The sequence below is a fragment of the Hemiscyllium ocellatum genome, chromosome 31 (genome assembly GCF_020745735.1).
Source record: "Hemiscyllium ocellatum isolate sHemOce1 chromosome 31, sHemOce1.pat.X.cur, whole genome shotgun sequence".
Lineage (NCBI taxonomy): Eukaryota > Metazoa > Chordata > Chondrichthyes > Orectolobiformes > Hemiscylliidae > Hemiscyllium > Hemiscyllium ocellatum.
The window spans coordinates 49,547,871-49,575,603 of record NC_083431.1 but is presented as its reverse complement, the minus strand read 5'-3'; the positions used below and the strand labels follow the sequence as shown (position 1 = coordinate 49,575,603).

The 27,733-nt window shown below is 44.2% G+C and overlaps 1 protein-coding gene across 1 annotated transcript in view; it reads right to left on the bottom strand.

Moving 5' to 3' along the window:
* The window catches only part of mybbp1a (MYB binding protein (P160) 1a), a 93,929-nt gene that overhangs the window by 17,371 nt on the left and 48,825 nt on the right, over positions 1-27,733 (bottom strand). The window contains exons 20-23 of the mRNA XM_060848179.1: positions 23,093-23,227; positions 21,824-21,938; positions 18,551-18,682; positions 17,106-17,174 (exon numbers count right to left, since the gene is read on the bottom strand). Coding sequence (XP_060704162.1) covers positions 17,106-17,174; positions 18,551-18,682; positions 21,824-21,938; positions 23,093-23,227 — 451 coding nt within the window. The remainder of the gene's footprint in view (positions 1-17,105; positions 17,175-18,550; positions 18,683-21,823; positions 21,939-23,092; positions 23,228-27,733) is intronic.

The following is a 27,733-nucleotide window of genomic DNA, read 5'->3' as shown; positions in this document are numbered from 1 at the left end:
AAAGATTATCTGCTCATTGTACATGATGCTCGTCGGAGCTTCCTGTGCAGAAACTGGCTATGGTATTTCTTACATTACAACAGTGACTACACTTCAAAAGGACTCAATTGCTGTTAAACACTTTAGGACATCCCGAAGTCATGAAATAATGGTAGTTTTTTTTCTCTTTCCCTTTGATAACAAGGGATCCTCAAAGGTCCAGAAAGGAAGAATGGGCAATGCCAAATTGCAAGAACAACAAAGGATCAGAAAAATGTTGCTGTCACCGTAGAAGTTCATGAGCAAGGTTAGAGAATTCATGAGAAAGAAGACACAATAGAAAGGTCTGAAGGGTGTCATTATCTGTTGTTAAGGTTGTAATGACAGGCACATTCCTGCATTAATGAGAGGCACATTCCTACATTAATGAATCACTAAATACACAGCAGAAAGCGTTCTTCTAGTTCCCACATCAAGGCCATTAATTCAAATGGGTTTAACTCAATCTCATTTGTAAACCAAGGTGTACCAGTGAAACAAAACTAAATACAAACACAAACTTCTGGCATGCCTCCCAACTTGTCTGGTCGAAACCATCAGTTGCTCATCAACCTCTAAGCAAACAGCAACTATTTTGACAATGCATCCAATTAAGATCCACCCATTTTAACAGTTACCACAATTGGAAGGTTTTTAAGATTAGAGAGGATCCAAACGTTTACTCACAAAGATTGTCAGAAACAATGAGTTTCACACTGATGCTCAATTTTGATGAGCTGCACTCTATAGGCACTGTTTGCATTGGAGCAACTGTTGATCAGAGGTGGCAAAAAATGGCCGCCTATTGGCATAGAAATGGCAGCAACAACAGGATTAGCTTGTTTGGTCATAGGTTAAGCACAATGGTAGCTTTAAGAATGAGATAACCGAAGGTAACAGGGTCCATTTTGAACAAAGAATCGGACAAATTAATATACCGTGAGTTCTGTACAAACTAGGTGTAGATATCTGTAAGAGAAAGTTTGATAAGAAATATCTCAGAACAGATAGGTTGAAGTTTGAAGCAAGCATCAAAAAGTAGGACTCCACAATATGTGACAAATGATAAATGTGGGATTACATCTTGTAAAAATCTAGGATGTCAGATAAGTTCATTGAGCTGTGAAAGTGATTGAGTTTTAGTCTTATTAAAAAAAAAGTTATTGTTTTATTAGGTTAAAAAGAAGTTAGTCAGAACATGGGTAGTAAATTCTATGCCAGACAATAGTATGTGTGACTAGAATGCAGCTGCAAGATCAAAGGGACAGTGTCTTTCTCACTCTCTCAGGTCAGGTGGGTCAGGTCTGAAAATGTGTTGCTGGTCAAAGCACAGCAGGTTAGGCAGCATCTCAGGAATAGAGAATTCGACGTTTTGAGATGAAGGGCTTATGCTCGAAACGTCAAATTCTCTATTCCTGAGATGCTGCCTAACCTGCTGTGCTTTGACCAGCAACACATTTGCAGCTGTGATCTCCAGCATCTGCAGACCTCATTTTTTACTCAGGTGGGTCAGGAACTGCTCTCAACTCATTAACTAAAGAACACTAACAATAGGTGTAACCATAAAACTTTACATATAACTAACTTCATATTAGAGCTAATATCATGAATCTTATAGAAATTAGGAAGAACTAACTTGCTTTTGTATTTCCTGTGATCAGGACAGTGGGAAATAGAAGATGAATAACAGAATTTGATAAAAATCGCAATAAATACAATGAATAACAGAATTTGAGCAGTCCAAAGAGATAGGCAAGTCTGGGAAATGTCTGAAAGAGAGTATAATTATTGGGACACACTGTAAGATCCCAAGGCCCGATGATACAATGTCCGGTAAACATCATGAGGTCATGGAGAACTTGGGGTTGTCCAGAGCAGTGTCCATCATTGATTAAGTGTATCACTGGATTGGATGCATGAATTAAGGGGGAAGGAACAATGACAATGTTGCATGCAATTATTGTAACATGACATGCATAAAACCTATATCCCACTGGGGAAATCACAGTGTCATTGACCTTTCTTCTGATCTGAACTAGAACTAAGCAGGTGACTGGGCCTCACGTGAAAGCTAGATTTAGAGCAGTCTCTGGTCTCTCTTGTATGTGTGGTAAAGACCTAGAGAAAAAAACTATTATACTTCTGAACACAGAGCTCGGGACTGCTCTTGCAGTCACTCCCCAACAGTCTGTATTGCAGAAGCAGACTATCAGTGTTCTGTGCCTCTCACAGGTTACCAGAATTCTGGCAATGATTATGCAAACAAATTTGCGACCAGTCTTTTATAATCCTCAGTCCTTTCATTAATACTCCCATCTGCACTTATGATATTGTGGATTGGGAGAGGTCACAGGATGAAGTGAAGGAGTAAAAATAATGAGATGATGGCTGCAGGTATCACAGTGACACTGCTACACTATTCTGCCCAGCTAGTTGTCTTCCTTAGCACAACTCTTCTACATGGGTCAGAGCTGACTGGTTCTCAGGTATTTTAGTTCTGTTGAAGGAACATATCCCTTCTATGAAGAAAAAACATATTTGAAACCACATATAAGTTTTGTCTTAGTAAAAAGAAAATCAAGACATCCTGAAAATTTGAAACTAGCTTTGTTCAAAATCTCAGACTGGTGGGCAAAACGTACCCTTTAACACATTCCCCCCCCTCTCAGGAGCAGATAGCACAGAAAGAAAACACATTTTCCAGCATTGCATTAAGGATGAGTAAATGCTCTTTGGAGCACTGAAATAGTGATATTGCAGGCAGCAAGTCCATAACTCGCTGCAAGTGGCAATGTAAGTGAATAATGTGATAAAGGTGGCATACAGCATGCTTGCCTTCATGAGTTGGGGCACTAAGTATAACCTTCTAGGAGAAAGTGAGGACTGCAGATGCTGAAGGTCAGAGCTGAAAATGTATTGCTGGAAAAGCGCAGCAGGTCAGGCAGCATCCAAGGAGCAGGAGAATCGACACTTCAGGCATGAGCCCTTCTTCAGGAATGAGGAAAGTGTGCCAAGCAGGCCAAGATAAAAGGTAGGGAGGAGGGACTTGGGGGAGGGGCGTTGGAAATGCGAAAGGTAGGAGGTGGTTAAGGTGAGGGTGATAGGCCGGAGAGGGGGTGGGGGCGGAGAGGTCAGGAAGAAGATTGCAGGTTAGGAGGGCGGTGCTGAGTTCGAGGGTTGGGACTGAGACAGGGTGGGGGGAGGGGAAATGAGGAAACTGGAGAAATCTGAGTTCATCCCTTGTGGTTGGAGGGTTCCTAGGCGGAAGATGAGGCGCACTTCCACCAGCTGTCGTGTTGCTCTGGTCTGGCAATGGAGTCGTCCAAGGACCTGCATGTCTTTGGTGGAGTGGGAGGGGGAGTTGAAATGTTGAGCCACGGGGTGGTTGGGTTGGTTGATCTGGGTGTCCCAGAAGTGTTCTCTGAAATGTTCCGCAAGTAGGTGGCCTGTCTCCCCAATATAGAGGAGGCCACATCGGGTGCAGCGGATGCAGTAAATGATGTGTGTGGAGGTGCAGGTGAATTTGTGGCGGATATGGAAGGATCCCTTGGGGCCTTGGAGGGAAGTAAGGGAGGAGGTGTGGGCACAAGTTTTGCATTTCTTGCGGTTGCAGGGGAAGGTGCCGGGAGTGGAGGTTGGATTGGTAGGGGGGGGGAGGTGTGTAGACCTGACAAGAGAGTCACGGAGGGAGTGGTCTTTTCGGAACGCTGATGGGGAGGGGAAGGAAATATATCCCTGGTGGTGGGGTCCATTTGGAGGTGGCGGAAATGACGACAGATGATACAATGTATATGGAAGTTGGTGGGGTGGTAGGTGAGGAACAGTGGGGTTCTTTCCTGGTGGCGATTGGAGGGGAAGAGGAGCGGGAAGTGGAGGAGATGCGGTGGAGAGCATCGTTGACCACGTCTGGGGGAAATTGCGGTCTTTGAAGAAGGAGGCCATCTGGGCTGTTCGGTATTGGAACTGGTCCTCCTGGGAGTAGATGCGACGGAGACGAAGGAATTGGGAATATGGGATGGCGTTTTTACAGGGGGCAGGGTGAGAGGAGGTGTAGTCTAGGTAGCTGTAGGAGTCGGTCGGTTTATAGTAAATGTCCGTGTTGATTCGGTCGCCCGAGATAGAAATGGAGAGGTCTAGGAAGGGGAGGGAGGAGTCTGAGACGGTCCAGGTAAATTTGAGGTCGGGGGTGGAAGGTGTTGGTAAAGTGGATGAACTGTTCAACCTCCTCATGGGAACACGAGGCAGCGCCGATACTCTCATCGATGTAGCGGAGGAAAAGGTGGGGGGTGGTGCCAGTGTAGCTGCGGAAGATGGACTGTTCCACATATCCTACGAAGAGGCAGGCATAGCTGGGGCCCATGAGGGTGCCCACGGCTACTCCTTTGGTTTGGAGGAAGTGGGAGGATTGGAAAGAGAAGTTGTTCAGAGTGAGGACCAGTTCAGTCAGTCGAAGGAGAGTGTCAGTGGAAGGGTACTGGTTGGTACGGTGGGGAAGGAAGAAGTGGAGGGCTTTCAGTCCTTCATGATGGGGGATGGAGGTGTACAGGGACTGGATGTCCATGGTGAAGATAACAGTGAGTATAACAGTTGGCAAGTCATGCTGCAGCTGTATAAAACTTTATTTAAGTCACATTTGAAGCAGCCATGATGTGGAGTTACTGGTGTTGGACTGGGATGGACAAAGTCAGAAGTCACACAATACCTGGTTGTAATCAAGATTAGAGCGGTGCTGGAAAAGCACAGCAGGTCAGGCAGCAACCGAGGAGCAGGAAAATCGACGTTTCGGGCAAAAGCCCTTCATCAGGAATGAAGGACGATTCCTCGAAATGTTGATTTTCCTGCTCCTCGGATGCTGCCTGACCTGCTGTGCTTTTCCAGCACCAATCTAATCTTGATTCTGATCTCCAGCATCTGCAGTCCTCACTTTTGCCTAACACCTGGTTATAGTCCAACAAGTTCTTAGTGACAGGGGAAAGGTTAAAGGAAATGTGCGAGGCAAGTTTTTTTTTTACACAGAAAATGGTAGTGCCTGGAATATGTTGCCAGGTGAGGTAATAGAACTAGATACAATAGCAACATTTAACAGGCATTTAGACAGACACATGAACAGGCAGAGGATAGAGGGATACAGACAAAGCACAGGCAGATGGGATTAAGGTCAGAAAGGCATCAAGGTCGGCTGAAGGGCCGGTTCCTGTGTTGCACTGTTCCATGTTCTTTCCCAGACCTTTCAAGACTGTCTATTTTTTGGATTGCCATGTTACTGAAAGTGCATTTCTGCTTCATTAGCAGAAATCCCTTCTAATAATGTGATAAATTATGTCAAATTCTGCCAGGTAGACGTGTAGGATTTGCATTTATAGAGCACTTTCAGGATTATCAGATGGCTGAAGCTTTATTGTTAAAGAAACATGAAGTAGTAAAAATCAAATTTTACTTCAAAAGCCTACAACGACAATGATGTCAAAATAAAACTCCCCCTCAGTTACAAACTAAACTCTAACCACGCCATTACTCTCTCATCTGCCTTCCAACACTGTAATAGCTCCCCTTCTAATAGGGCTTTACATTGAGGGTTAAGTGGGAGTGTAGAGTAGTCTAAGTCTGACCTCTAATGGTCAATAGACAGATCAGTCCTAGCTACCTGCAGCAGTCATTTATGATCAGAATAATTTCAATAGCGAGCAAGCAGTTTGACACTTGGCATGAGAAGCAAACTCTCATCATTACCCAATGAGATGGCGGGGAACAATCGCTTATATTTTGAATGTTTCCAAAGTATCAAAGAGCAGACTATATGCAGCTCATAAAGCCAAGTGCTTTCTGGAGTTGATCCTATATTGTACTTATTAAATAAAAAAAACACTGCCTAGAACTCAAAGTAAATAATATGGGCAACTATTTTAAAGAGTGCATATCAGTGGTAAAAGTTGGTAAAAGGTTTATTTGTATAGGTGTGCGAACTGCACTCCCAGAAATAAAGCTGTAAATCATTTCTGAAATTTTACACTAACTTAAACAGAATTTTCCTCCAGCAAAACTGCCCAAATCTGCCTGCTTTCTTTATTGTTAGAGAATGCAAACATTTACTACATATGCACTGTCTCTCAGCATTAAGAATACAGACAGTGATGGATTGAAATTGTTTAACAGCAGGTTCAGGACATGCTGAAGAGACCTCTACAATGCAAACACATTTCTACCTCAAAGCGCCATGGTCTCAGCATGATAGTATCGATCCTCACTTTCATTAAACTCTTACATCCAACTGGAGTAAACAATACACTTCATTCTTGTTACTTGGCTGCAAATTTAGAAACAAGTAGCACTAGCTGATGCCCCACGCAGTGAAGTTATCCACTGGGATCCTACACAAGATGGAACTGATGGCACTAAGAGTCTTTAAAAGGGAATTGGAAATAAACAATGTCATAAATCCTGTGGTGCTCATTACTTCCAGACAAATCAGTATAATGTGCACTTTCATGTCTGCATGACCATCATCAAAAAGGACACTTCTGTAAGATCATTGGAATTCATTCTTTGACTATCAAAACAAACTGCAACCATGATCTGTGCCTCCCATTTATTTCATCAAATGATTTAATCTCTTTGAACAGGAGGCATATTGCAAACTGGCATTTCTTAATGAAAGCGCTATTCATTTAATGCTGTTTAATTCATCACTAACAGTAACTAATATTTTCTCAAAAGATTAATTGCGGTCTGGTTTTTATACATGTTTGAGAAGGCACCAGACTGGCTGCTCAACTCCAGAAAGGTTTTTCTCTTTTATCTCTTCCAGAAGGTTCTGCGTACACATGGCTGGGGGTAGGTGGTTGAGAGTACAATTAAGGTAAGCCTGGGCAGGGTAACACCACGCTAGTATTCAAGAAGCTCAATAGACAGGTTGGACAGTGACCTGTCCAGGTCTTTGGCCTTGAACATCTTAGATCTGGCTTCCAATCCAGGAGGCCAAGGGGAGTCTCGATAGGAATCTACAAAATTATAAGATGCACAGACAAGATTCAAGAAAGGGAACAGGGATATCCCTGAGAATTACAGGCCTGTCAGGCTTACATCGATGGTGGGTAAATGATTGGAGAGGATTCTGAGACATGATTTATGATTATTTGGAAAAACATAGTTTAATTAGAGATAGCACGACTTTCTGAGGGGCAGATCATGTCTCACCATCCTTATTAAATTCTTTGAAGATGTGACAAAACACATTGAAGAAGGTTGACAAATGGATGTGGTATATATGGATTTTAGCAAGGCATTTGATAATGTTCCCATGGTAGGCTCATTCAGAAAGTGAGGAGGCATGGAAGACAGGGAAATCTGGCTGTTTGGATACAGAATTGGCTGGCCCATAGATGACAGAGGGTGGTAGTAAATGGAAAATATTCAGCCTGAAGCTTGGTGATCAGTGGTGTTCCGCAGGGATTGCTTCGAGAACCTCTACTCTTCGTGATTTTTATAAATGAGTTGGACAAAGAAGTGGAAGGATGGGTTAGTAAGTTTGCCAATGACACGAAGATTGGAGGAGTTGTGGACAGTGTGGAGGGCTGTTGTACGTTACAATGGGACATTGACAGGATACAGAATTGGGCTGATAAGTGGCAGATGGAGTTCAACCTGGAAAAGTATAAAGTGATTTTGGAAGGTCAAATTTGAAAGCAGAATACAGGGTTAAAGGCAGGATCCTTGGCAGTGTGGAGGAACAGAGGGATCTTGGGATCCATGTCCATCGATCCCTCAAAGTTACCACCCAAGTTGATAGGATTGTTAAGAAGGCGTATGATGTGTTGGCTTTCATTAGCAGAGGCATTGAGTTTAAGAGCTGCAAGATTATGCTGCAGCTCTATAAAGCCTTGGTTACACCCCAATTGGAATATTGTGTTCAGTTCCAGTCACCTTATCATCAGGGGGATTTGGAAGCTTTAGAGGGGGTGCAGAGGAGATTTACCAGGATGCTGCCAGGGCTGGGGGACAGGTCTTATGAAGAAAGATTGAGGGAGCGAGGGCTTTTCTCATTGAAGCGAAGAAGGACGAGAGGTGACATGATAGCGGTGTACAAGATGTTGAGAGGCATAGAGAGAGTGGACAGCCAGAGACTTTTTCCCTACGTTGGAAATGGCTATCACGAGGGGGCATAATTTTAAGGTGGTTGGAGGAAGGTTTAGGGGAAATGTCAGAGGCAGGTTCTTTCCACAGAGAGTGGTGGGTGCATGGAATGCACTGCCAGCGGTAGTAGTAGAGTCAGATACATTAGGGACATTTAAGCGACATTTGGATAGGCACATGGATAATAGTAAAATGAAGGGTATGTATGTTAGGTTAATCGTAGACTAGGATAAAAGGTCGGCACAACATCGAGGGCTGAAGGGCCTGTTCTATGCTGTTGTGTTCTAAAGTTGATGGTCAGAATCTTTTCCCCATAATTAGATTGAGTGGGGGTCAATTAAAGGGGGAGGTGGGGTCATGCATTTAAGGTGGGGGTGGGGCAAGTTCAAAGGCGATCTGAGGGGCACGTTTTCTCCCCCCACAGAGAAATGGTAGGACATTGGAAAGTGCCAGCTGGGGTGGTGGTGGTGGTGGAGGCAGATGCAATAGGGCTACTTAAGGGACTTTTAGGTAAGCAAATGAATATGCAAGGAATGGAGGGATTATGGACCTAAGGCAGGTAAAAGGGAGTAGTTTAATTTAGCGTCACGTTTGGTACAACATCTTGGGCCGAAGGGCACATTCCTTTGTTGTATGTTCTATGTTCTATCTGAAATCAAAACAAAAAGCATTCAGCAAGCCAGAAAACATCTTTGGAGAGATAAGCACACAATGTTGAAGGGCCTGTTTCCGCACTGTTGGGAATCTAATCTAATCTAATTTCAGTTCGATGACCTATACTTTTATGAATTTCAGAAATGCTGAAGTAGTGCATTTTCACATGATTAATAGTCCATATTTTCTCTGCATTTTAAAGTACACATATTGCTATATACTTCCTACCACACACCATTGAGAGAGCATCTTCACAACAAGGACTGCACTATGGCCCTCTGGCAACTTTTTCAAGGGAAACTCCAGAGTTGGGCAATGCCAAACTGTCAGTTAGCTGTCAACATTTCTTGCTTAAAAAAAAGTCTGGGTTAAGTACAGCTAATGGTAGGAAAACATGAATCCACTAGAGGCAGTTCCCTTAGGAAGGAATAGAGGTAGTAGGGAGCAGAATACCCTTTCATCCCTAAGTGGGAGACAAACAGAAAGGTGACTACATTTATAACCACAAAAGCACACTGCAGCTGCTGGAGATGTGAAACGTAAACAAAAATTGCTGCAATTACACAGCATTCTCACGAGATCAACTGGAAATATTAATGTTGTTTCTCCCTCCAACAATGCTGCCTGTCCAGCCGAGCATTTCCTGTTTTAACCTCACAATCAGTGTTTACTTAATGCTTTATAGGACTGATCCAGATTTCAGAATCGGCAAAGGCTGACTGGGCCTGAATGGTAAGATTTCTGCACCATATTGGGCAGCATGGTGGCTCAGTGGTTAGCACTGCTGCTGCACAATGCCAGGGACCCAGGTTCGATTTCAGCCTCGGGTGACTGTCTGTGTGGAGTTTGTACATTCTCCCCGTGGCTGCGTAGGTTTCCTCCGGGTGCTCCAGTTTCCTCCCACAGTCCAAAGATGCGTGGGTCAGGTGAACTGGCCATGCTAAATTGCCCATAGTGTTCGGTGCATTAGTCAAGGGTAGATATAGGATAGGGGAATAGGTCTGGATCAGAGGGTTGGTATGGGCTAGTTGGGCAGAAGGGCCTGTTTCTATATTGGAGGGATTATAATTCTAATATCCTATGTGGGTTCATGCCCTTTTAAAGTTTTGTACAGGGTATTAGCAACACTGGCATTTGTTACTCATTCTTAGTTGCTCCTAAATTGATTGGCATTCAACTGCTATGGGCTTGGAGTCACATGTAGACCAGACAAGGTAATGATCATAGATTTCCTCTCCTTAAGGACATTCGTCACCCAGAGGGGTTTTTCACAAGAAAGATAGTTTAAAGGTCACCATCACTGAGAAAAGCTTCTGATTCCAAATGTTGCCAAATTAAATTTCACCATTTACCATAGTAAGTTTTAAATCCATACCCTCAGAACATTAGTCAAGGCTTCTCCATTACTAGTCCAGCTACCTTACCACTTTACTGCCTTTAAAATTAAGACAACTTCTCATCCTCTCCCTCAATCTTTCCAACTATTGTTGAGATTAGCTGGCAGATTGGAATAGTGACTCATGCTTAACTGTAGGAATCATGGCACAAGTTTTCGTGCCACAGACAGCAAAAACCTAAATGGGCTGGATTTTTTTTTAAAACTTATTGTTGAATTACTCCAAACATAAATGTTGCTCATGACATGGAGACTATTTCCATTTCTGCAGTAGGGCCATGGGATCTTTACGAACACTGGAAGACCAATGAAGCTTTGGATTTAAGTCCTAAAACAGCACAATATCATAGTATCATAGAATCACAGAATCCCGATAGAGTGGAAGCAGGCCATTCGCCCCGAGTCCACAAGGACCCTCTGAAAAGCATCCCACCTAGAGCCACACCTCATCCTTGTAACCCTACATTTTCCATAGCTAACACACCTAACCTGCATATCCTTGGACACTATGGGCAATTTAGCATGGACAAGTCAACTAACCTGCACATGTTCGGACTGTGGGAAGAAACCAGGGTGTCCGGAGGAAACCCATGCATTCGGGGGATAACGTGCCAACTCCACACAGATAGTCAACCGAGGCTGGAGTCGAATCTAGGACCCTGGTGATTTGCGGCAGCAATGCTAACCCTTGAACCACCATGCCACCTAATAGTGCAGCATTTCTTCAGTGCGCTGAAGTGTAAGACTATGTTCTCGGCTCAAGTGAGCAAGCTAGCAGGAGACATTCAGGGTTAAGGTACAAAGAACCCTTTGTTCTGCAAACAAGCCACAGCTATGGTTATAAGCATTAAACTGCCTGAGTTCAGGCTCAGCTGCATCCCTGGAATGTTTTCTGATTTTGTCAAGTCATATTTTTTCCACATGCTACATAATGACTGCACATTTTCTTTCTGCATTCCTTAATACCGCACACAGGTACAAAGGCAGGCATTATGTAGCATGACCAGACAGGTACCTGTACTGCAGTGTACTATTAATGAACTTAACTCCACCCTACACCACTCAAATAACTATCAAGGTGTGTACACTCATATTAATAATGGAGCGAAAGTTCAGTTCAGTTCAGAGTTCGGTCACAAAATATGCACACCAGTGTTTAAATACAGTGGGCAGGCTTGGGAGTGGTTGCAGACTTTGCATCTGCTCCCCCCCCCCCCCCCCCCAAAATCGCCAAATGGCCCAGGGAAAGTCATTCACAGGGGACAGCAATGGAAGACATGCAAAGAGCTGCCTTTGGCCAGGACAGGGATACTTTTGCCAGGGTGGCTTTTTGCCGAGGCTGGAAGTAAGAGGCCTCTTGCTGGGTCTGGAGTGAGGTCATCAGTCAGACAGAGCCTTGGGGTGGGGGCAGAAGGCAGCTCTCCATGGCTTTGGGAAGGGAGAAAGAGACTGCTAGAAGGTTGTTAGCATGAGAAGGTGCAAATGAACGCTGAAAGGGAGAGAAGGAGGAGAGAAATAGGTGGCAAGATGGGTTAGGGGAGAGACTGAGGCAACAATAAGGATGACAGGCATGGAAGAAAGAAGTGGCAAAAGATGTGACTGGGAAGGGTGGGGAAGACAACTGCAGAGGTGAGGGGGGAAAAAGACATTGCAAAAGAGGTGAGGGGAGAGTAGGAAGGTGAATGTGGTACAAGTCGGGAGAAGGAAGCTGCAAGGGAGGTGTGGGGGGTCAGGAAGGTTGCAAGAAGTAGTGAGATAGGCTGCAAAGGAAAGAGAACAGTTTTAAATATAGCAACACTGAAGCACTTAGCTAATGAGATCCAAAAAAAATTTAAATCACAAAAGTAATTAATTATTTCCACATGAATGTGGAATGTTGAGTTTAAGGCTGCGAAACTCCAGGAGCTACTGTATTAGAAAAACAAATTATTGTATTGAACATCGTCAATAAGTATATTTAAATGTGAGATTGAAATCAAGATATACTAGTGTTTTGCTTCATGATTAAAATATCGCAACTTTGTGCATGTGTAATGAAAATATCGTTGAGACCTCACTTGTTTCCAGAAGGTAGGGTGATGGCTTTTTGTGTGTACATGTTTCTATAAATCATTTTGAAATAAAAACATTTTGTTGACTTGTCCGTTGTCTTGTATCTATTTAAATATTGCAGATTCTAGGAAATTAATGTATTTCTTTGTGTTGTGATTTAATTTTACTGGAGAGTTGATAGTTTTTGACGATATTTATGAATCTTCTATGCAGGATCAAATACTCCAGGGTAGTGCATGGTAGTATAAATTAAAAAGTTAGTTCTCAAGAAAATTTCAAGAGTAGCCCTTGACAAAGAAAAAGTATCTTGACCAGTGGCACAAGCATGTACATTGGTAAATACCGATGACTGTTTTCTTGCACCTAGCATTTACTGGAATCAAAATCAATTTGGAAAGACTTTGTCAAGAGGACAAAGAGCTCTTGAACAACAGTGGAGACAAAATTGATGGGGAGTGAGTAGGAAAGTAGAATTTAGGGCAAGATCACATCAGATCAACCAAGATTTCACTGAAACTACAAAATACTTAAAAAGGTAGCTGCAGCTAAAATATTCCTTCTGGTTGGAGAGATCAGAACCCAGAGGCTCAATTTAAAAATAAGGCGATACCATTTAGGCCCAAGACAAGGAGAATTTTTTTTTAAATCAGAGGGTTGCGAATCTTTGGAATTTCTTCTCACAGAATACTGTGGAAGCTCAGTCTTAGTATATATGATTTCTGACCACCGATGTCATAAAGGTACGAGGAAAGTGTGGCTTAAAAGCACTGAAGCTCAATCTTATTAAAAGTTACAACAGGCTTGACAGACTGAATGGCCTACGCTTGTTCCTATGTTCCAATGCATTAGGGTAGTGCACTGAAAATTTACAATAAAACTTAAAATATTGCCCTTTTCCTTTCACCTTACATGAAAGGGCTGAATGACCTGATTCTGCACAACTGGGGATGGTGGCAGTGGTGGGGAGGTAACTTCAATTCAATGACAAAATCATTTTAGTTGAAGGCAAAATGTGGAGTTAAGGGTATTTGGCTTCCTTCCAGTTGGAGGGGTAAGGTATAATTGCAACAAGACAATAACTGTCTTCAGTACATCAGGAGCAAAGCGAGCTGACAAATCAAAGCTGCAATGCCTCCCAGTAATTAGCAGGGATGGTTAATTATAAAATACTCTGCATTCAGTGAGCTTGCAATGCCAGAAGCAGAACAAGCAGGAGTCCTTGTCCAATATATTCTACGTGGTATCTAGAATGGACATTAAGTCTGGGGCATTGCATATAATGGAGGGCAGGTGGTGTTGTCCAAAGTAAGAACAATAGTTTTTTTTCAGGGTGCAGCCTATTAGCTGTGGGGCTTGAAGCTCTGATCTTCTCCTGGCAAGACAGTCCTTTATCTGAACAGAGCCCCTCTAGCATCAGCCGCTTGGAACAAAAGGATGCAGTTAAATATGGCCCATCTCCCTGGTCACTATCAGATATGCATATCAGATAACTAACACAGTTAGTAACAATGAAAGATGATTCCATTGCACAGCAAATGGTTTGAGGCTTAACCTGGACGTGCTACAGCAAAGGGATTGCATTTTTTTTGAAAAACCGAAGTGAAAAGAGGAGATGTGGTCTTTTCACAACGTGGACCTGCACTCTTCCCCACCCATCCTTTGTAAACGCCTGCCCTCCTGAAACTCTCTGCAGCACCTGCACTGAGCCGAGTGCCTGATTTCTTGCTGCAAGTTCATTAATTCGGGATGATCACAGCACTTGGGAGCTTTCAAACCACAGGAGATCAGGGAGCTGAAAACGCCAGTGACGCGTCGAGTCTGGCGAGAGAGTCAGACATCAGGACAATGGAGTTGCAGAGAGTTGTGCTCCTTTTCCATGCGCTCAGCATGGTCTTGGGTCATGCAGGCTCAGTAAGAGCTAATTAGTGGAAAATGATTACCTTAACTGAATAGTACCACACACTTTGATAACAACAGCACAGTTAATGTAGAATAACTGAAAGAACTGAAATTATATCCACAAGGGGATGGTAACTGTTGAAGTCTGCTTATGAAGGGTGACAGATCTTGCTGCAGACATTTCTTAAAGTATACTTTTATAAATGCAGTCACAGCTTGCCCAGTACATTTACTTCCTCAGGCAATTTACTGTTCTAATCAAAAAAGGCTGTGCTAATATTTTGTATTCAAACAAGGCCCATCAATTTCTGCATCACAAATATATAGGAACAGACAAAACTGGACTCTGCTATGATGCCTGCCACTGCTTAGTAGCTTGCAGACACTCTCAAATCAGGCTCACATGTGAAAGCTAGCTCTTGAAGGAGAAGGCAAAATGTACCTGTGGAATCCTACCCCATTGCAGCTGGATGTTACTTTGGATGCTTTCAGGAGCAAAACAATGGAGAGAGGAAATTAAAAGAATTCTTGTAATACTTTGACAGGGAGGCAACTCTTTTAAGGGATTGTACTCCGAGCTATAATTGCTGTTTATGATTGTGCAGATTACACTCTGGAATATACAGCCCTCAATAAATTGAAGTCTCTCACAACTTGCACTGCAACACTAGTTGCACAGAGCAAGAAATATTTGCATTTATATAGCACTTTTCACAGTTAGATATCTCAAAGTGCTCTACATTCAAATCATATTTCTGATGTCTAGCTATTGTGATGAGGGAAAAGAGGCCATTAATTTCTCACAAACTCTCACAAACCGTAAAAAGATAATGACCAGATAATCTTGAATTTTTTTGTGATGTAGATAAAAGGTAAGTAGGAGTCAACTGTGGCCTTTGTTTAAAATAGCCTGAAGGTCCCCAACGTTCATCTGATTATGACATCGAGCCTTGGTTTAACATCTCTTCTGAAAGATGGCATCTCCAACAGTGCAGCACCTTTTTTTTGGTAGTTCAGTAAAGCAGACAGAAACCAGAGTCTGCGAGTCCTCAGAACTTGTGCAGTCAAATTTACCAGGAGCAATAAAGAGCAGACCAAGCTGAATAAGATGGAGCCAACATCCTGAGCGCCACTCATGCCAGGCCCTATTTTCTGGCTCTGTGCTGGGTGAGGCAACATTCCAAGTGGCACTAAGTCAGAGTGCCCTACTGCAACAAACACAGGCCTCTTGTTACTCAGCTGGCAGCCATCAAACCCCACAACAGTGGCACAAGCCTGCAACAAGTCAGTTGAGAAAGCGCCAAAACGTTGCGATGGCCAAAGAAAGCTGCTTCACAGAAACAGCCTTGCTAAGTGAAAGACTCAACTGAATATTGATCATGTCACACAACATATTAATAAATAACATCTAGGATCCTGGGTGCTGAGTTTAAAAACGGTAAGTTTAATGCTAAGCCTTCATAAATATCTTGGTTAGTCCTCAATTGCAGTACTGTGGCTCACACTAATCAGCACACTTCAGAAAGGACATCAGACCATTGGAGAGGATGCAGAGCCTGATCTAGAAGAATGGCCGAAATAAGCTTAAAACCGGCCTCACTATTAGGTGTAGGAAAATTACTGTAGTCTCAGTTATAAAGGATGTGATAACAGGGCACTTAGAAAAATACCAGATTGCACAAAGTGAACACAAATATATGAAACTGAAAACAGTTTTAACAAACCTACTGGAACTATTCAAGGACACAACTGGGAGAATATATGGATATGTAGCTTATCTGGATTTTCATAAAGTCCCACATCAAAAAATCAAAATCAAAGGATGAGATTGGAGGTAATATGCTGGCAATTGGACCAGAGTTAGTTTTATAAAAACTCAGCCGGTCTGACAGCATCAATGGGGAAAATGCAGAATTAATGTTCTAGGTACAGTGACCTTTCCTCAGACATTCTCGCCAGAGTGGGTAAACAAGATGGCTAGCTAGTTATATTAGATTTATGTGTTTGTACGTGCGAGTGCACGAAAGAGAGAGAGAGAGAGAGAGAGTGTGTGTGTGTGTTTGGGGGAGGGGAGAATTCATTAAAATGCTGAAAAGCCTTGAGAGACTGGACGCATGGAGGATTATCCCTCTGTCTGGTGATTCCAGAACAAGCATCACAGTTTCAGGGTAGACCATTTTGGAACAGAGAAACTTTGTTACTCAGAAGGTAGTGAACCGATGGAGTTCTCTGCCACGGAAAATTGTGGAAGGTACAGGAAGAAAGAAGCAGGCTTTTACAGACTAAAGATGTCAAGGGTTGTGGGAAGAAAGCAGGAGTGTGGCATTGAGACAGGGGATTGGCCATGATCATGTTGATTGGAGAGGGGGACGTGATGCGCCAAATAGCCTACTGCCACTACTATTTTCTATGTTTTGATAAGGAACATTGACATTGGAGGAACTGGAGACACTAGAATTGTTTTCTTTGAGAGAAAAAGACACATTGAATAAAGAGATTTCGTGATTATGAGGGGCTTTGATAACAGGTCTGCGGAAAAGCACTTTCCAATCCCAAGAAGGGAGGACACGGAATTAAAATAATTGTGGAAGATGGTAAGAAATTGTTCGAAAGGGTAAGTTATGATGCATTACTCGAAAGTGTGGTGGAAACACCTTCAATAGTAACTTTTAATTGGACTAGTACTTCAAGTGGAAAATTTGCAGAGACTACAAGGAAAAGGTTGGTGAGTTGAATCAATTCGATCTTTGAAAGAGTTACACAGGTATGATGGACTGAATGGCCTCCACCCTAGGCCGCAAGAGCCTTTGGTTCTAAAGAAGCAATCCTCTAGTAAAGAGCACTACTCTACCATCGTTAATTCTCTCCCCAGAATGAAACCAGCCAGCTGGTATCATCGAAGCGCCTTCTGCAAAGGTTTGGTGGACTGAGTGGAAACAGGAGTCTGGTTCCTTACCTGTTGATGATGCCGCACACCGTCAGTCATGTACTTGATAACAGACTGCAGCAGCCGTTTACACATAACCTGAAACAGACGAGGAAACAAATCAGCAATGTCAATTACCTGACACATGGCGGAATCACTGAGGACAAAGGAATGAACAAAGCAGGGAGAAAGTGCCTGGCTGGCAGTCATTCTGAACAGTTAGCAGTTACCAGAGACATGACGCATACAGATGGAATGGACTGATATGATAACTACAGCTAAGGTAGCCAGATGGCTCAGCTTACATTTCAGGCAGCAGAAAGGATGGCCAGCATTTAATAAAAGACATGTGATGTCATGGGGGTAACAGCAGGATTAATGTCAGAGTTGAATTAGTTAAAAATTTACAGTTTTATATACTACACCCCAGACTTCCTTCCAAACTACAGCTAATATCTGGTGGTATAACTATCATTTCTATCTTATAACAATCCAATCCAATGTTCTCAGGGTGAATTGTTATAGTGAACAACATTCATGTCCAATCTGGCTGCCACAGCACTCAGATCCTCCCCACAAGGTCAAAGTGACAGTGTCAGTTCCCGTGGCATGATCACAGGGTCTGAATATAAGCTGAGCACACAGACTGGCAACATGCTGTGAAAATGTTTCACTGTGGGATGTGCCTACACTTCATGGATCATGTGAAGTATTTGACAAGCAAAAATAAACAAAAGTGTGTAGGGGAAGGGGAGTGTTCAATAACTGGGACCAAATGATTAGTTACATCACAAAATAAAGAGTATGTACTGGGGGTTAACCCTCACCATTTAAAAACAGCAGTGAGCAGGTCCGTGTCAATGGAGGGAGTCAATAAATGCACTTGATAATCAGTGTGCGACAATGCAGGTATAGTTCAGCATAGTCTGCCCAGAAACGGGCAGCAGGATACACCTCAAAGTGATCTCCTGCACTTACAAGATTCCACACATTAAAATGTTCCTGGGCCAGGGTCAGACTCTGCAACAAGCTCCCCCACAGTAAAACAGCAAGTCACCACTAAATCTGCTTACTGTCCAGTACAAAGAGAGTTAGATTTCTGGGCAATCTGGTCAGCTGGATGGAGTGAGCAGCATCTGCTGCTGACTGGAAGTCACTGGGCCATCATGGCTATGGGGTATTAGCTTGGCAGAGTCACTATCCTAATCACAGTCTGGGCACCTCAGCTCCTGTAACTGCATGAGACTGAGATTTGGAGTGACTTGATACAAACCTAATGTTGACACTTTGTTCCTGAATCTAACTCAACAGTTGCTTCAACAATGCACAGGTGGCCGCTTCCCCTTGTGTAACCCAAACACAAGAGTGCTCTTTTAGGAGAGGAACTTGAAGACAACTCTCACATGCTTTCTTCTTGACAAAGTTTGCAATGGAACTTGTGCAAAAGCTGATTTAAAAGTGCTGGTCAGACTTACTGGGAAACGTTCAAAAAGATTGTTGAACATGCTGATGGTGAGGGAACAGTTGCGTTTGGTCATGAAGAAGGTCAGAGCTTTCTCGTAGACTGCAGTCACTCTGTCAATATCCACACTGCCGAGTGATCCAACCTGCAACAAACAGACGAGAGTACATTCCTACTGCTGAAAACTGCAGGACACGTGCAAACTAAGGTGGACTTTTAAAACATTTAAGGTCATGCATTTGAGGGGGTAGAAAAGTGGTGGGTATTTGACTGCCCACAATACCTTCCCTCATTTGCCAAAGCTTCTCCCCCAGGTCCCAACACTGCTGTGCTTCAACACTAATGCTGTGTTAAACACTGATACTGCAGAGACATCATGGGTTGACTGCAAAACCCATCCCCCTACACAGGCAGTCGGCTTCCCTTTCTCTGCAAGAAGTTGCACTACTCCCCTCCCTAGCCTCGTTGGCCTGTGCGATGTCCCCAAACCCTTGCCTGAGGCTGTGTGTGTGTGTGTGTGTGTGTGTGTGTGTGTGTGTGTGTGTGTGTGTTGACTCTCCCCCACCCCCCCACCTCCTCCACTGTAAGACGGCATATGGAAAGGGGCGAGCTAAAACCATCCACTGGGGACTGGCCAGAAACCAACTGGAAGCGTGACAAGTTATGGGGAGCTCACTGCTTACCATCCGTCATCCTCTTATTTATAGATGATGTACAGTAGAGATATCGGTGAACGAGGAAGGCCTGGCCACTCAAGCGTGGAACAGCCTGTGTATTCCACAGTCCCCAGTGTGCAGCCTGCTTTGAACAGCAGGTGTGAGCCAGACAATGTTAGGGCTGCGTCGCTTCCAGAGGATTTTGGGTCAAATTTCACAATGTTTGCCTGCGCAGGGATGATCAGCTCATAATGAACATGCAGAGTCTCTCGGTGATCTCTTTATTAAAGCTCTGAAGGCAGTACAGTCGATTTTATAACGTCCGAGGGGGGAGGTCTGACTCGACCTTAATGTTTGCCAGTGAGTGAGTAGATGGGAATGCTTGTTCTCTTCCACCTGCTCCATTCCCAACCGCTTTAGAACCAGACTGAAGAGCACAGGGCCCTGCTTGTCCAAGGTAGGTGTCTGCTGCTCATTCACAGCGGCAGGAACCGATACCAATTTACCATGGGGGCTGTGTGGCATGGGTTGATACAGCTCAGTTCAAGACAGTCAGATTCATCAATCAGAAAGGCTTTGGAATTGGAGGGAAATAGAGGCTCTGACACAAGTGTTCTGTGGACAGTCAGTCAGTCATGACTGGTCTCTTGGCGACCATGTATGGGAAGAAAAACACAACAGTCAGCGTGTAATCAGGCCCCAGATTAGATGACAGAAAACAAAAAGGGCAGACAGTGTGACTAAAGCAGCCGGCTGCCTGACCCGCAGCCAGGCCAGGACTGAGAGCCATCTCCCACCACCTGCAGGGCCCTGAGCCCATCCAGCAGAAAATAAAAACCCAGAGCATCTCAACGCTTCAAAACCACACAACGGACATCTGTACAGGCAGGCAGCTGCGGAACAAAAATTACAGGCTACAGCAAACGTCAGCTTTGACATTATGCTAAATTATAAGTTAGCTACATTTACAGCAAAGGATGAGATTGAAAACTGAAGTGGAAAATAAATTCAAGAGTATTTTGGCTTTAGCAGGGGAAAAAACTGATAGGGAAAGAGTGAGAGAGAGCATGGGCTGGGGGGAGGAGACAGAGAGGGAGCCGGTGGGGAGTGGGGTGGAGATACAGCACGTGAGAGATGGGGCGATAGAGAGTGCAAGAGATGGGGCGGTGAGATTGTGGGTGAATGAGAGACAGACTGAGGGAGGGTTGAAGGAGGAGACAGAATGACAGACGGTGGGGGTGGGGGAATGAGACAGAGCAAGACATGGGGGAGACAGAGAGCAAGTGGGGGGGGGTAGGAGACAGAGAACGAGAGATGGGGGGGCAGGGAGACAGAGAGTGAGAGTTGGGGGGGGTGGGGGGGGAAGGATGGTCAGGGAGAGAGAGCCCATTTGGGGGGGGGGGGGGGGAGAGAAGAAATGAGACAGAGAGCGATAGATGGGGAGGGAGAGACAGAGAGTGAGAGATGGGGAAGGGGAGACACAGCAAGACAGGGGCAAGAGAGACAGAGCGCGAGAGACGGGGGACGGAGAAAGACAGAGTGCAAGAGACGGGGGGTGGACACACAAAGCGAGACAGTGAGGGGAGGAGAGAGAGAGAGTGAGAGACGTGGGGGGGAGACAGTGCGCGAGAGACGGGGAGGAGTGGGAGAGGGAGACACAAAGCGAGACGGGGAGTGGGAGAGAGAGACGTGGGGGGGAGAGGGAGACACAGACAAGAGACGGGGAGTGGGAGCGGAAGACACTGACGAGAGACGATGGCGGGGAGACAAAGAGAGAGAAAGGACAAGAAAAGCTGACAGTTTGGTCCTCAATTGTCAATACCCTAGAGAGGTTTAACTCAGATGCACCGTGATTTGCATTCGACAGTTTTGCATTCACTGATATAGGAAAATAGTCAAAAGAGCATAGGATTTAAAAAAAAATTGCATGTGCAGGGAATAAAATCTGGATGTTACTGGCATTTATCAGGCTATAATACATTCTTAGCAACTGAAAACAACAAATGCTGAAGATCACAGGTCAGGCAGCATCCATGGACAGAGAGCAAGCTAATGTTGAGTCGAGATGACTCTTCATCAGAGCAAGTATTAGCAAGTTGGAGTCTCAGATTAAAGTAATAATAGAAATTTGACATTGCTAGCACAGCAGTGCTGTATACTGTCCTTTCATTTGGGAAGGAAGTGCTTGAACATGCGCAGCACTGAGGGTAGGGGCAGAGCCACACTGACAAGACAAAGAGGGGGATACTGGGAAAATAAATCATTTACAAATGTTCAGGGAGGGACATACTTTAACACTGTTAGGTCATAGGAGAGAACACCCACTTTCAGTCATGCAACCCCTGCTCTAGTTCAAATGCCAGTGGATAGAAAACAGGACATATTTTTCTGCAGCACCCAGAATCCCTCACCTTAAAGAACAGTTGTGTTTTTGACAGAATCAAGCTGCCTAATTAGATGCGTAAAACCCATTTTATTTAAAGAAAGGTAAATGATCACCTTACAAACCTCACAGGGCTTTTACTGTTTGCACTGAGTGCCAGGGCACTAATTTGAGAACATACTGCAGTTATCACTGAAATGTCACTGTTGTTAAGCCTGGCCTCTATTCTCCAGTCTGACACATGTACCTGTTGAGATCCAGTTTCTGCAACCTCCTCATGATCTTCCTTCTCTCTATACGTGCCATTGGCTGTGGGTTCAGTCGGGTTCCCTTTCAGAACTCTGAAGAGGTAAAGGCTCCCACTGCCAGAGAACAGGTTACGAGATGTTTAGGAAACAGCCAAACACGTGAAACTATTTTAATCCAATTTCTTCATAATCGAGGAATGAACCAAAAGAAATGAAATGTTATTGCAAACTGTGAAAATCCAAATCCAATTAACTCAGCTCAGGACTTCTGGGATATTGGGACTAGGCTTGGGATACAGGTTCATCAATGGTGCCATCTCACATGCTCACATACAGTATGTGGGACTGGAGCAGAATGCATCGGCTTAAAGTGCAGGCCACGTAGAACAAGCATCCACTGATTCAGTTCAGCCCACTATAACTCTGGGACTTACCGAATGTTTAAACAACATAACTGAAAATCCAACATAAATACAAATCAGAAGAGACTTTTGGTGTCCCCACTTCTGTTCCCAAAACCGAGCAAACTAAACAGTGATACAATCTCAAAGATCTCTTTGGCAAAGAGGATTTCTACAGTCCTCTCGGAAACAGTGAGGTCTGAAGATGCTGGAGATCAGGGTTGAGAGTGTGTTGCTGGAAAAGCACAGCAGGTCAGGCAGCATCTGAGGAGCAGGAGAATCAACACTTTTGGCTGGAGATGGGCTCCGCCCCGAAACATCGATTTTCCTGCACCTCGGATGCTGCCTGACCTACTGTGCTTTTCCAGCACCACTTTCTACAGTCTTTGTCAGGTCCTCAGCATGTCCTGCTATGCTCCAGAGTCAATAAGGTGCTTCATAAGGCTCATTACTGTAGTTTTGAAAGGAAACACGGAAAACAAATTTCTCACAACAAGACTCCATAAATGCCATGGAGATGGGAAAGTTGTTTTTGCAATGTTATGAGGGGGATGCAAAATGCCAAGACCTCTTCTGCATTTTGTTTTTTACAACAGCCTGTAGGACCTTCCATTACAATGACAGTGCTGCATTTTTCATGTCCTCCAGTTCTGGTGCAAGGCTTGAGCCCAGCACCACCTTTTAGCAATAAGCCAACGATCCTCACAGCCATCAATGAACAAATAATCGCCTCCAAAAACCCTGACCAAAGCAGACCATGCCCTATGAACTCTGACATGAGTAGACCATGCTCCCATGAACCCTGACCCATGCAGACCGCTCCTCTATGAACCGTGACCTGAGCAGTTTCTCTTGGACATGATGTACCTAAAACAATACAGTGAAACTGAAGAGTCTGGCTGCTTGCAGGCTCGATCTAGCAATCGCTCCATCAACTCATGCAGGTCGTCCTTTATCTCAGCGATGTGTCGGCAGTAGTGCTTGGACTTGCACAGACAATTCCTGCAGAACAACAGAGATTTCATTTGGAGAGAGGAGTTATATATTGTGTGTTTATCAGAACATAGAACAACACAGCGCAGTACATGCCCTTCTGCCCTCGATGTTGCGCTGACCTGTTGAACTAATCTAAGCCTATCCCCTACACTATCTCATCATCATTCATATCATCATCTAAGGATTGTTTAAATCTCCCTAATGTGACTGAGTTAACTACACTGGCAGATATGGTGTTCCACACCCTTACCACTCTCTGAGTAAAGAATCTGCCCCTGACATCGGTCTTAAATCTATCCCCTCAATTTGCAGCCATGCCCCTCGTACGAACTGACATCATCATCCTAGGAAAAAGATTCTGACTGTCTACCCTATCTAATCCTCTGATCATCTAGTATGTCTCTATTAAATCCCCTCTTAGCCTTCTTCTTTCCAATGAGAACAGACCCATGACCCTCAGCCTTTCCTCATTAGACCTTCCCTCCAGACCAGGCAACATTCTGCACCATTTCCAATGCTTCTACATCTTTCCTGTAATGGAGCGACCAGAACTGCACACAATATTCCAAGTGAGGCTGCACTAGCATTTTGTACAGTTGCAGCAAGATATCAAGGCTCTGGAACTCAATCCCTCTACCAATAAAACCCAACACACCGTATGCCTTCAAAGTTTGGGAGAAGATTTGTAGCTCGGGTGCTCGTTGTTGTGGTTCTGTTTACCGAGCTGGGAATTTGTGTTGCAGACGTTTCGTCCCCTGTCTAGGTGACATCCTCAGTGCTTGGGAGCCTCCTGTGAAGCACTTGTGTGATCTTTCCTCCGGCATTTGTAGTGGTTTGTATCTGCCGCTTCCGGTTGTCTCCTGTGTTGACTGTATAGAGTGTCTGGATCCGCTGATCAGGTGTTTCAGTTTCTGCTGTAGCTCTTTAGCCAGTTTGTGTGATGGTGTCCCTGGTAGTGATACTATGGGTCTGAGTGGGATATCTGGTTTGTGCACTTTAGGTAGTCCATAGAATCTGGGGGTGCTGTTGCTTTGAGGTTTCATTCTTTGTAGGTCAAACCTGGTTATCTGTCTGTTTTTTGTAGATTCCTCAGTGTGTTGTTTATCCTATTGGTGAGCTGTGGGGTGGGGTCAAGCTCCCTCTTTTGGTAGGTGTTGGTATTTGCTTTAGATGTAGTGGTAGATTCCAACCACTACAAATGCCGGAGGAAAGATCACAGAAGCGCTTCACAGGAGGCTCCCAAGCACTGAGGTTGTCACCTAGACAGGAGACGAAACATCTGCAACACAAATTCCCAGCTCGGCGAACAGAACCATAACACCGTATGCCTTCTTCACAGCATGATCAACCTGGGTGGCAATTTTCAGGGAATCTATGTACATGGACTCCAGGATCCCTCTGCACATCCACATTACCAAGAATCTTTCCATTCACCCAGTACTGTCTTCCTGTTATTCTTCCCAAAGTGAATTTTCTCACATTTATCTGCATTGAACTCCATTTGCCACCTCTTGGCCCAATTCTGCAATTTATCCAAGTCCTCCTGCAACATTCTTCCACATTGGCAGGGTAGGTGACTGAGGTGTTCATGGGGGAGCACTTTGGGGCTAGCGACCATAATTTGATTAGATTTAAAATAGAGATGGAAAAGGATAGACCGGATTTAAAAGTTGAAATTATAAATTGGAGAAAGGCCAACTTTGACGGTATTAGACAAGAATGTTCAAAAGCTGATTGGGGGCAGATATTCGCAGGTAAAGAGACAGCTGGAAAATGGGAAGCCTTCAAAAATGAGATAACGAGAGTCCAGAGAATGTATGTTTCTGTCAGGCTGAAAGGAAAGGCTGGTAGGTATAGGAAATGCTGGATGACTAAAGAAATCGAGGGTTTGATTAAGAAAAAGAAGGGTGCATATGTAAGGTATAGACAGGGTAGATCGAGTGAATCCTTAGAAGAGTATAAAGGCAGTAGGCGTATACTTAAGAGGGAAATTAGGAGGGCAAAATGGGGACATGAGCTATCTTTGGCAAATAGAATTAAGGAGAATCCAAAGGGCTTTTACAAATACATTAAAGACAAAAGGGTAACTAGGGAGAGAATAGGGCCCCTTAAAGATCAGCAAGACGGCCTTTGCGTGGAGCCGCAGAAAATGGGAGGGGAGGATACTAAACGAGTATTTTGCATCAGCGTTTACTGTGGAAAAGGACGTGGAAAATATAGACTGTAGGGAAATAGACGGTGACATCTTGAAAAATGTCCATATTACAGAGGAGGAAGTGCTGAATGTCTTGAAATGCACAAAGGCGGATAACTCCCCAGGACCTGATCAGGTGTACCTTAGTACTGTAGAAGCTAGCGATGTAATTGTTGGGCCTCTTGCCGAGATATTTGTATCATCGACAGTCACAGGTGAGGTGCCTGAAGACTGGAGGTTGGCTAATGTGGTGCCACTGTTTAAGAAAGGTGGTAAGGACAAGTCAGGGAACTATAGACCAGTGAGCCCGACGGTGGTGGGCAAGTTGTTGGAGGGAATCCTGAGGGACAGGACATCCATGTATTTGAAAGGGCAAGGACTGATTAGGGATAGTCAATATGACTTTGTGCATGGAAAATCATGTCTCACAAACTTGATTGAGTTTTTTGAAGAAGTAACAAAGAGGACTGATGAGGGCAGAGTGGTAGGTGTGATCTATATGGACTTCAGTAAGGTGTTCGACAAGGTTCCCCATGGGAGACTGGTGAGCAAGGTTAGATCTCGTGGAATACAGGGAGAACTCACCATTTGGATACAGAACTGGCTCAAAGGTAGAAGACAGAGGGTGGTGGTGGAGGGTTGTTTTTCAGACTGGAGGCCTGTGACCAGTGGAGGGCCACAAGGACCAGTGCTGGATCCTCTACTTTTTGTCATTTACATAAATGATTTGGATGCAAGCATAAGAGGTACAGTTAGTAAGTTTGCAGATGACACCAAAGTTGGAGTTGTAGTGGACAACGAAGAGGGTTACCTCAGATTACAACGAGATCTTGATCAGATGGGCCAATGGAATGAGAAGTGGCTGATAGAGTTTAATTCAGATAAATGCGAGGTGCTGTATTTTGGGAAAGCAAATCTTAGCAGGACTTATACACTTTATGCTAAGGTCCTCGGGAGTGTTGCTGAACAAAGAGACCTTGGAGAGCAGGTTCATAGCTCCTTAAAAGTAGAGTCACAGGTAGATAGGATAGTGAAGGCGGCGTTTGGTATGCTTTCCTTTCTTGGTCAGAGTATTGAGTACAGGAGTTGTGAGGTCATGTTGCTGCTGTACAGGACATTGGTTAGGCCACTTTTGGAATATTGCATGCAATTCTGGCCTCCTTTCTATTGGAAAGATGCTGTGAAACTTAAAAGGGTTCAGAAAAGATTTACAAGGATGTTGCCGGGATTGGAGGATTTGATCAACAGGGAGAGGCTGAACAGGCTGGGGCTGTTTTCCCTGGAGCGTCGGAGGTTGGGGTGACCTTATAGAGGTTTAGAAGTAATGAGGGGCATGGATAGGATAAACAGACAAAGTAGTTTCCCTGGGGTCGGGGAGTCCAGAACTAGAGGGCATAGGTTTAGGGGGAGAGGAGAATCATATAAAAGAGACCTAAAGGGCAACGTTTTCATGCAGAGAGTGATGTGTGTATGGAATGAGCTGCCAGAAGTAGTGGTGGAGGCTGGTAAAATTGCAACATTTAAAAGGTATTTGAATGAGTATATGAATAGGAAGGGTTTGGAGGGATATGGGCCGGGTGCTGGCAGGTGGGACTAGATTGGGTTGGGATATCTGGTCAGCATGGACAGGTTGGACGGAAGGGTCTGTTTCCGTGCTGTACATCTCTATGACTGTGACTCTATGACTGTCCACCATTCCACCGACTTTAGAGTCATTTGCAAAATTACTAACCCATCCACCTATGTCTGCGTCCAGGTCATTGATAAAAATGACAAACACTTGTGTGGGGTGAAGGGACTGTGGAAATCAGAGGAACACAAGAAATTATGGATTCTTAGAGGAGGTTCTCATGATAGGACTTACTTGATTGTGAATGGAGGGAAAAGCGAAGAGGCAGATTTTTTTTTCAAGTTAAATTCATGGTCTGAGATAAGAGTGCCACTGGCATTAGAGAAAAGTAAAGAGAGCGATCTATAGTGAGCCAGAGCCTTGACGGACTGAATGCCAGTCTCAATAATAAAGCAGCATAACTGATTGAGTGGCACAAGTCTCACTTTGCCAATGTTATCCGTGGAAGCAGATCACTGTGAACTACAACTTCTGACTCACACAGTCTGCTGTGCATCATTGCCTAATCCCTGAGATGTACAAATTCACTGGTTGCAGCCATCGCAGTGCGTGCTTCAATGTAAAAGAATGGATCCCTGTACTCCATCCAAACACACCTCCCATGACCATTCCAGCCACAACCCCATGGACAATGTGACAAATGAATGCAGGATGAAATTTCAGGCCCTGCTCAGAAGCAACTAGCTCC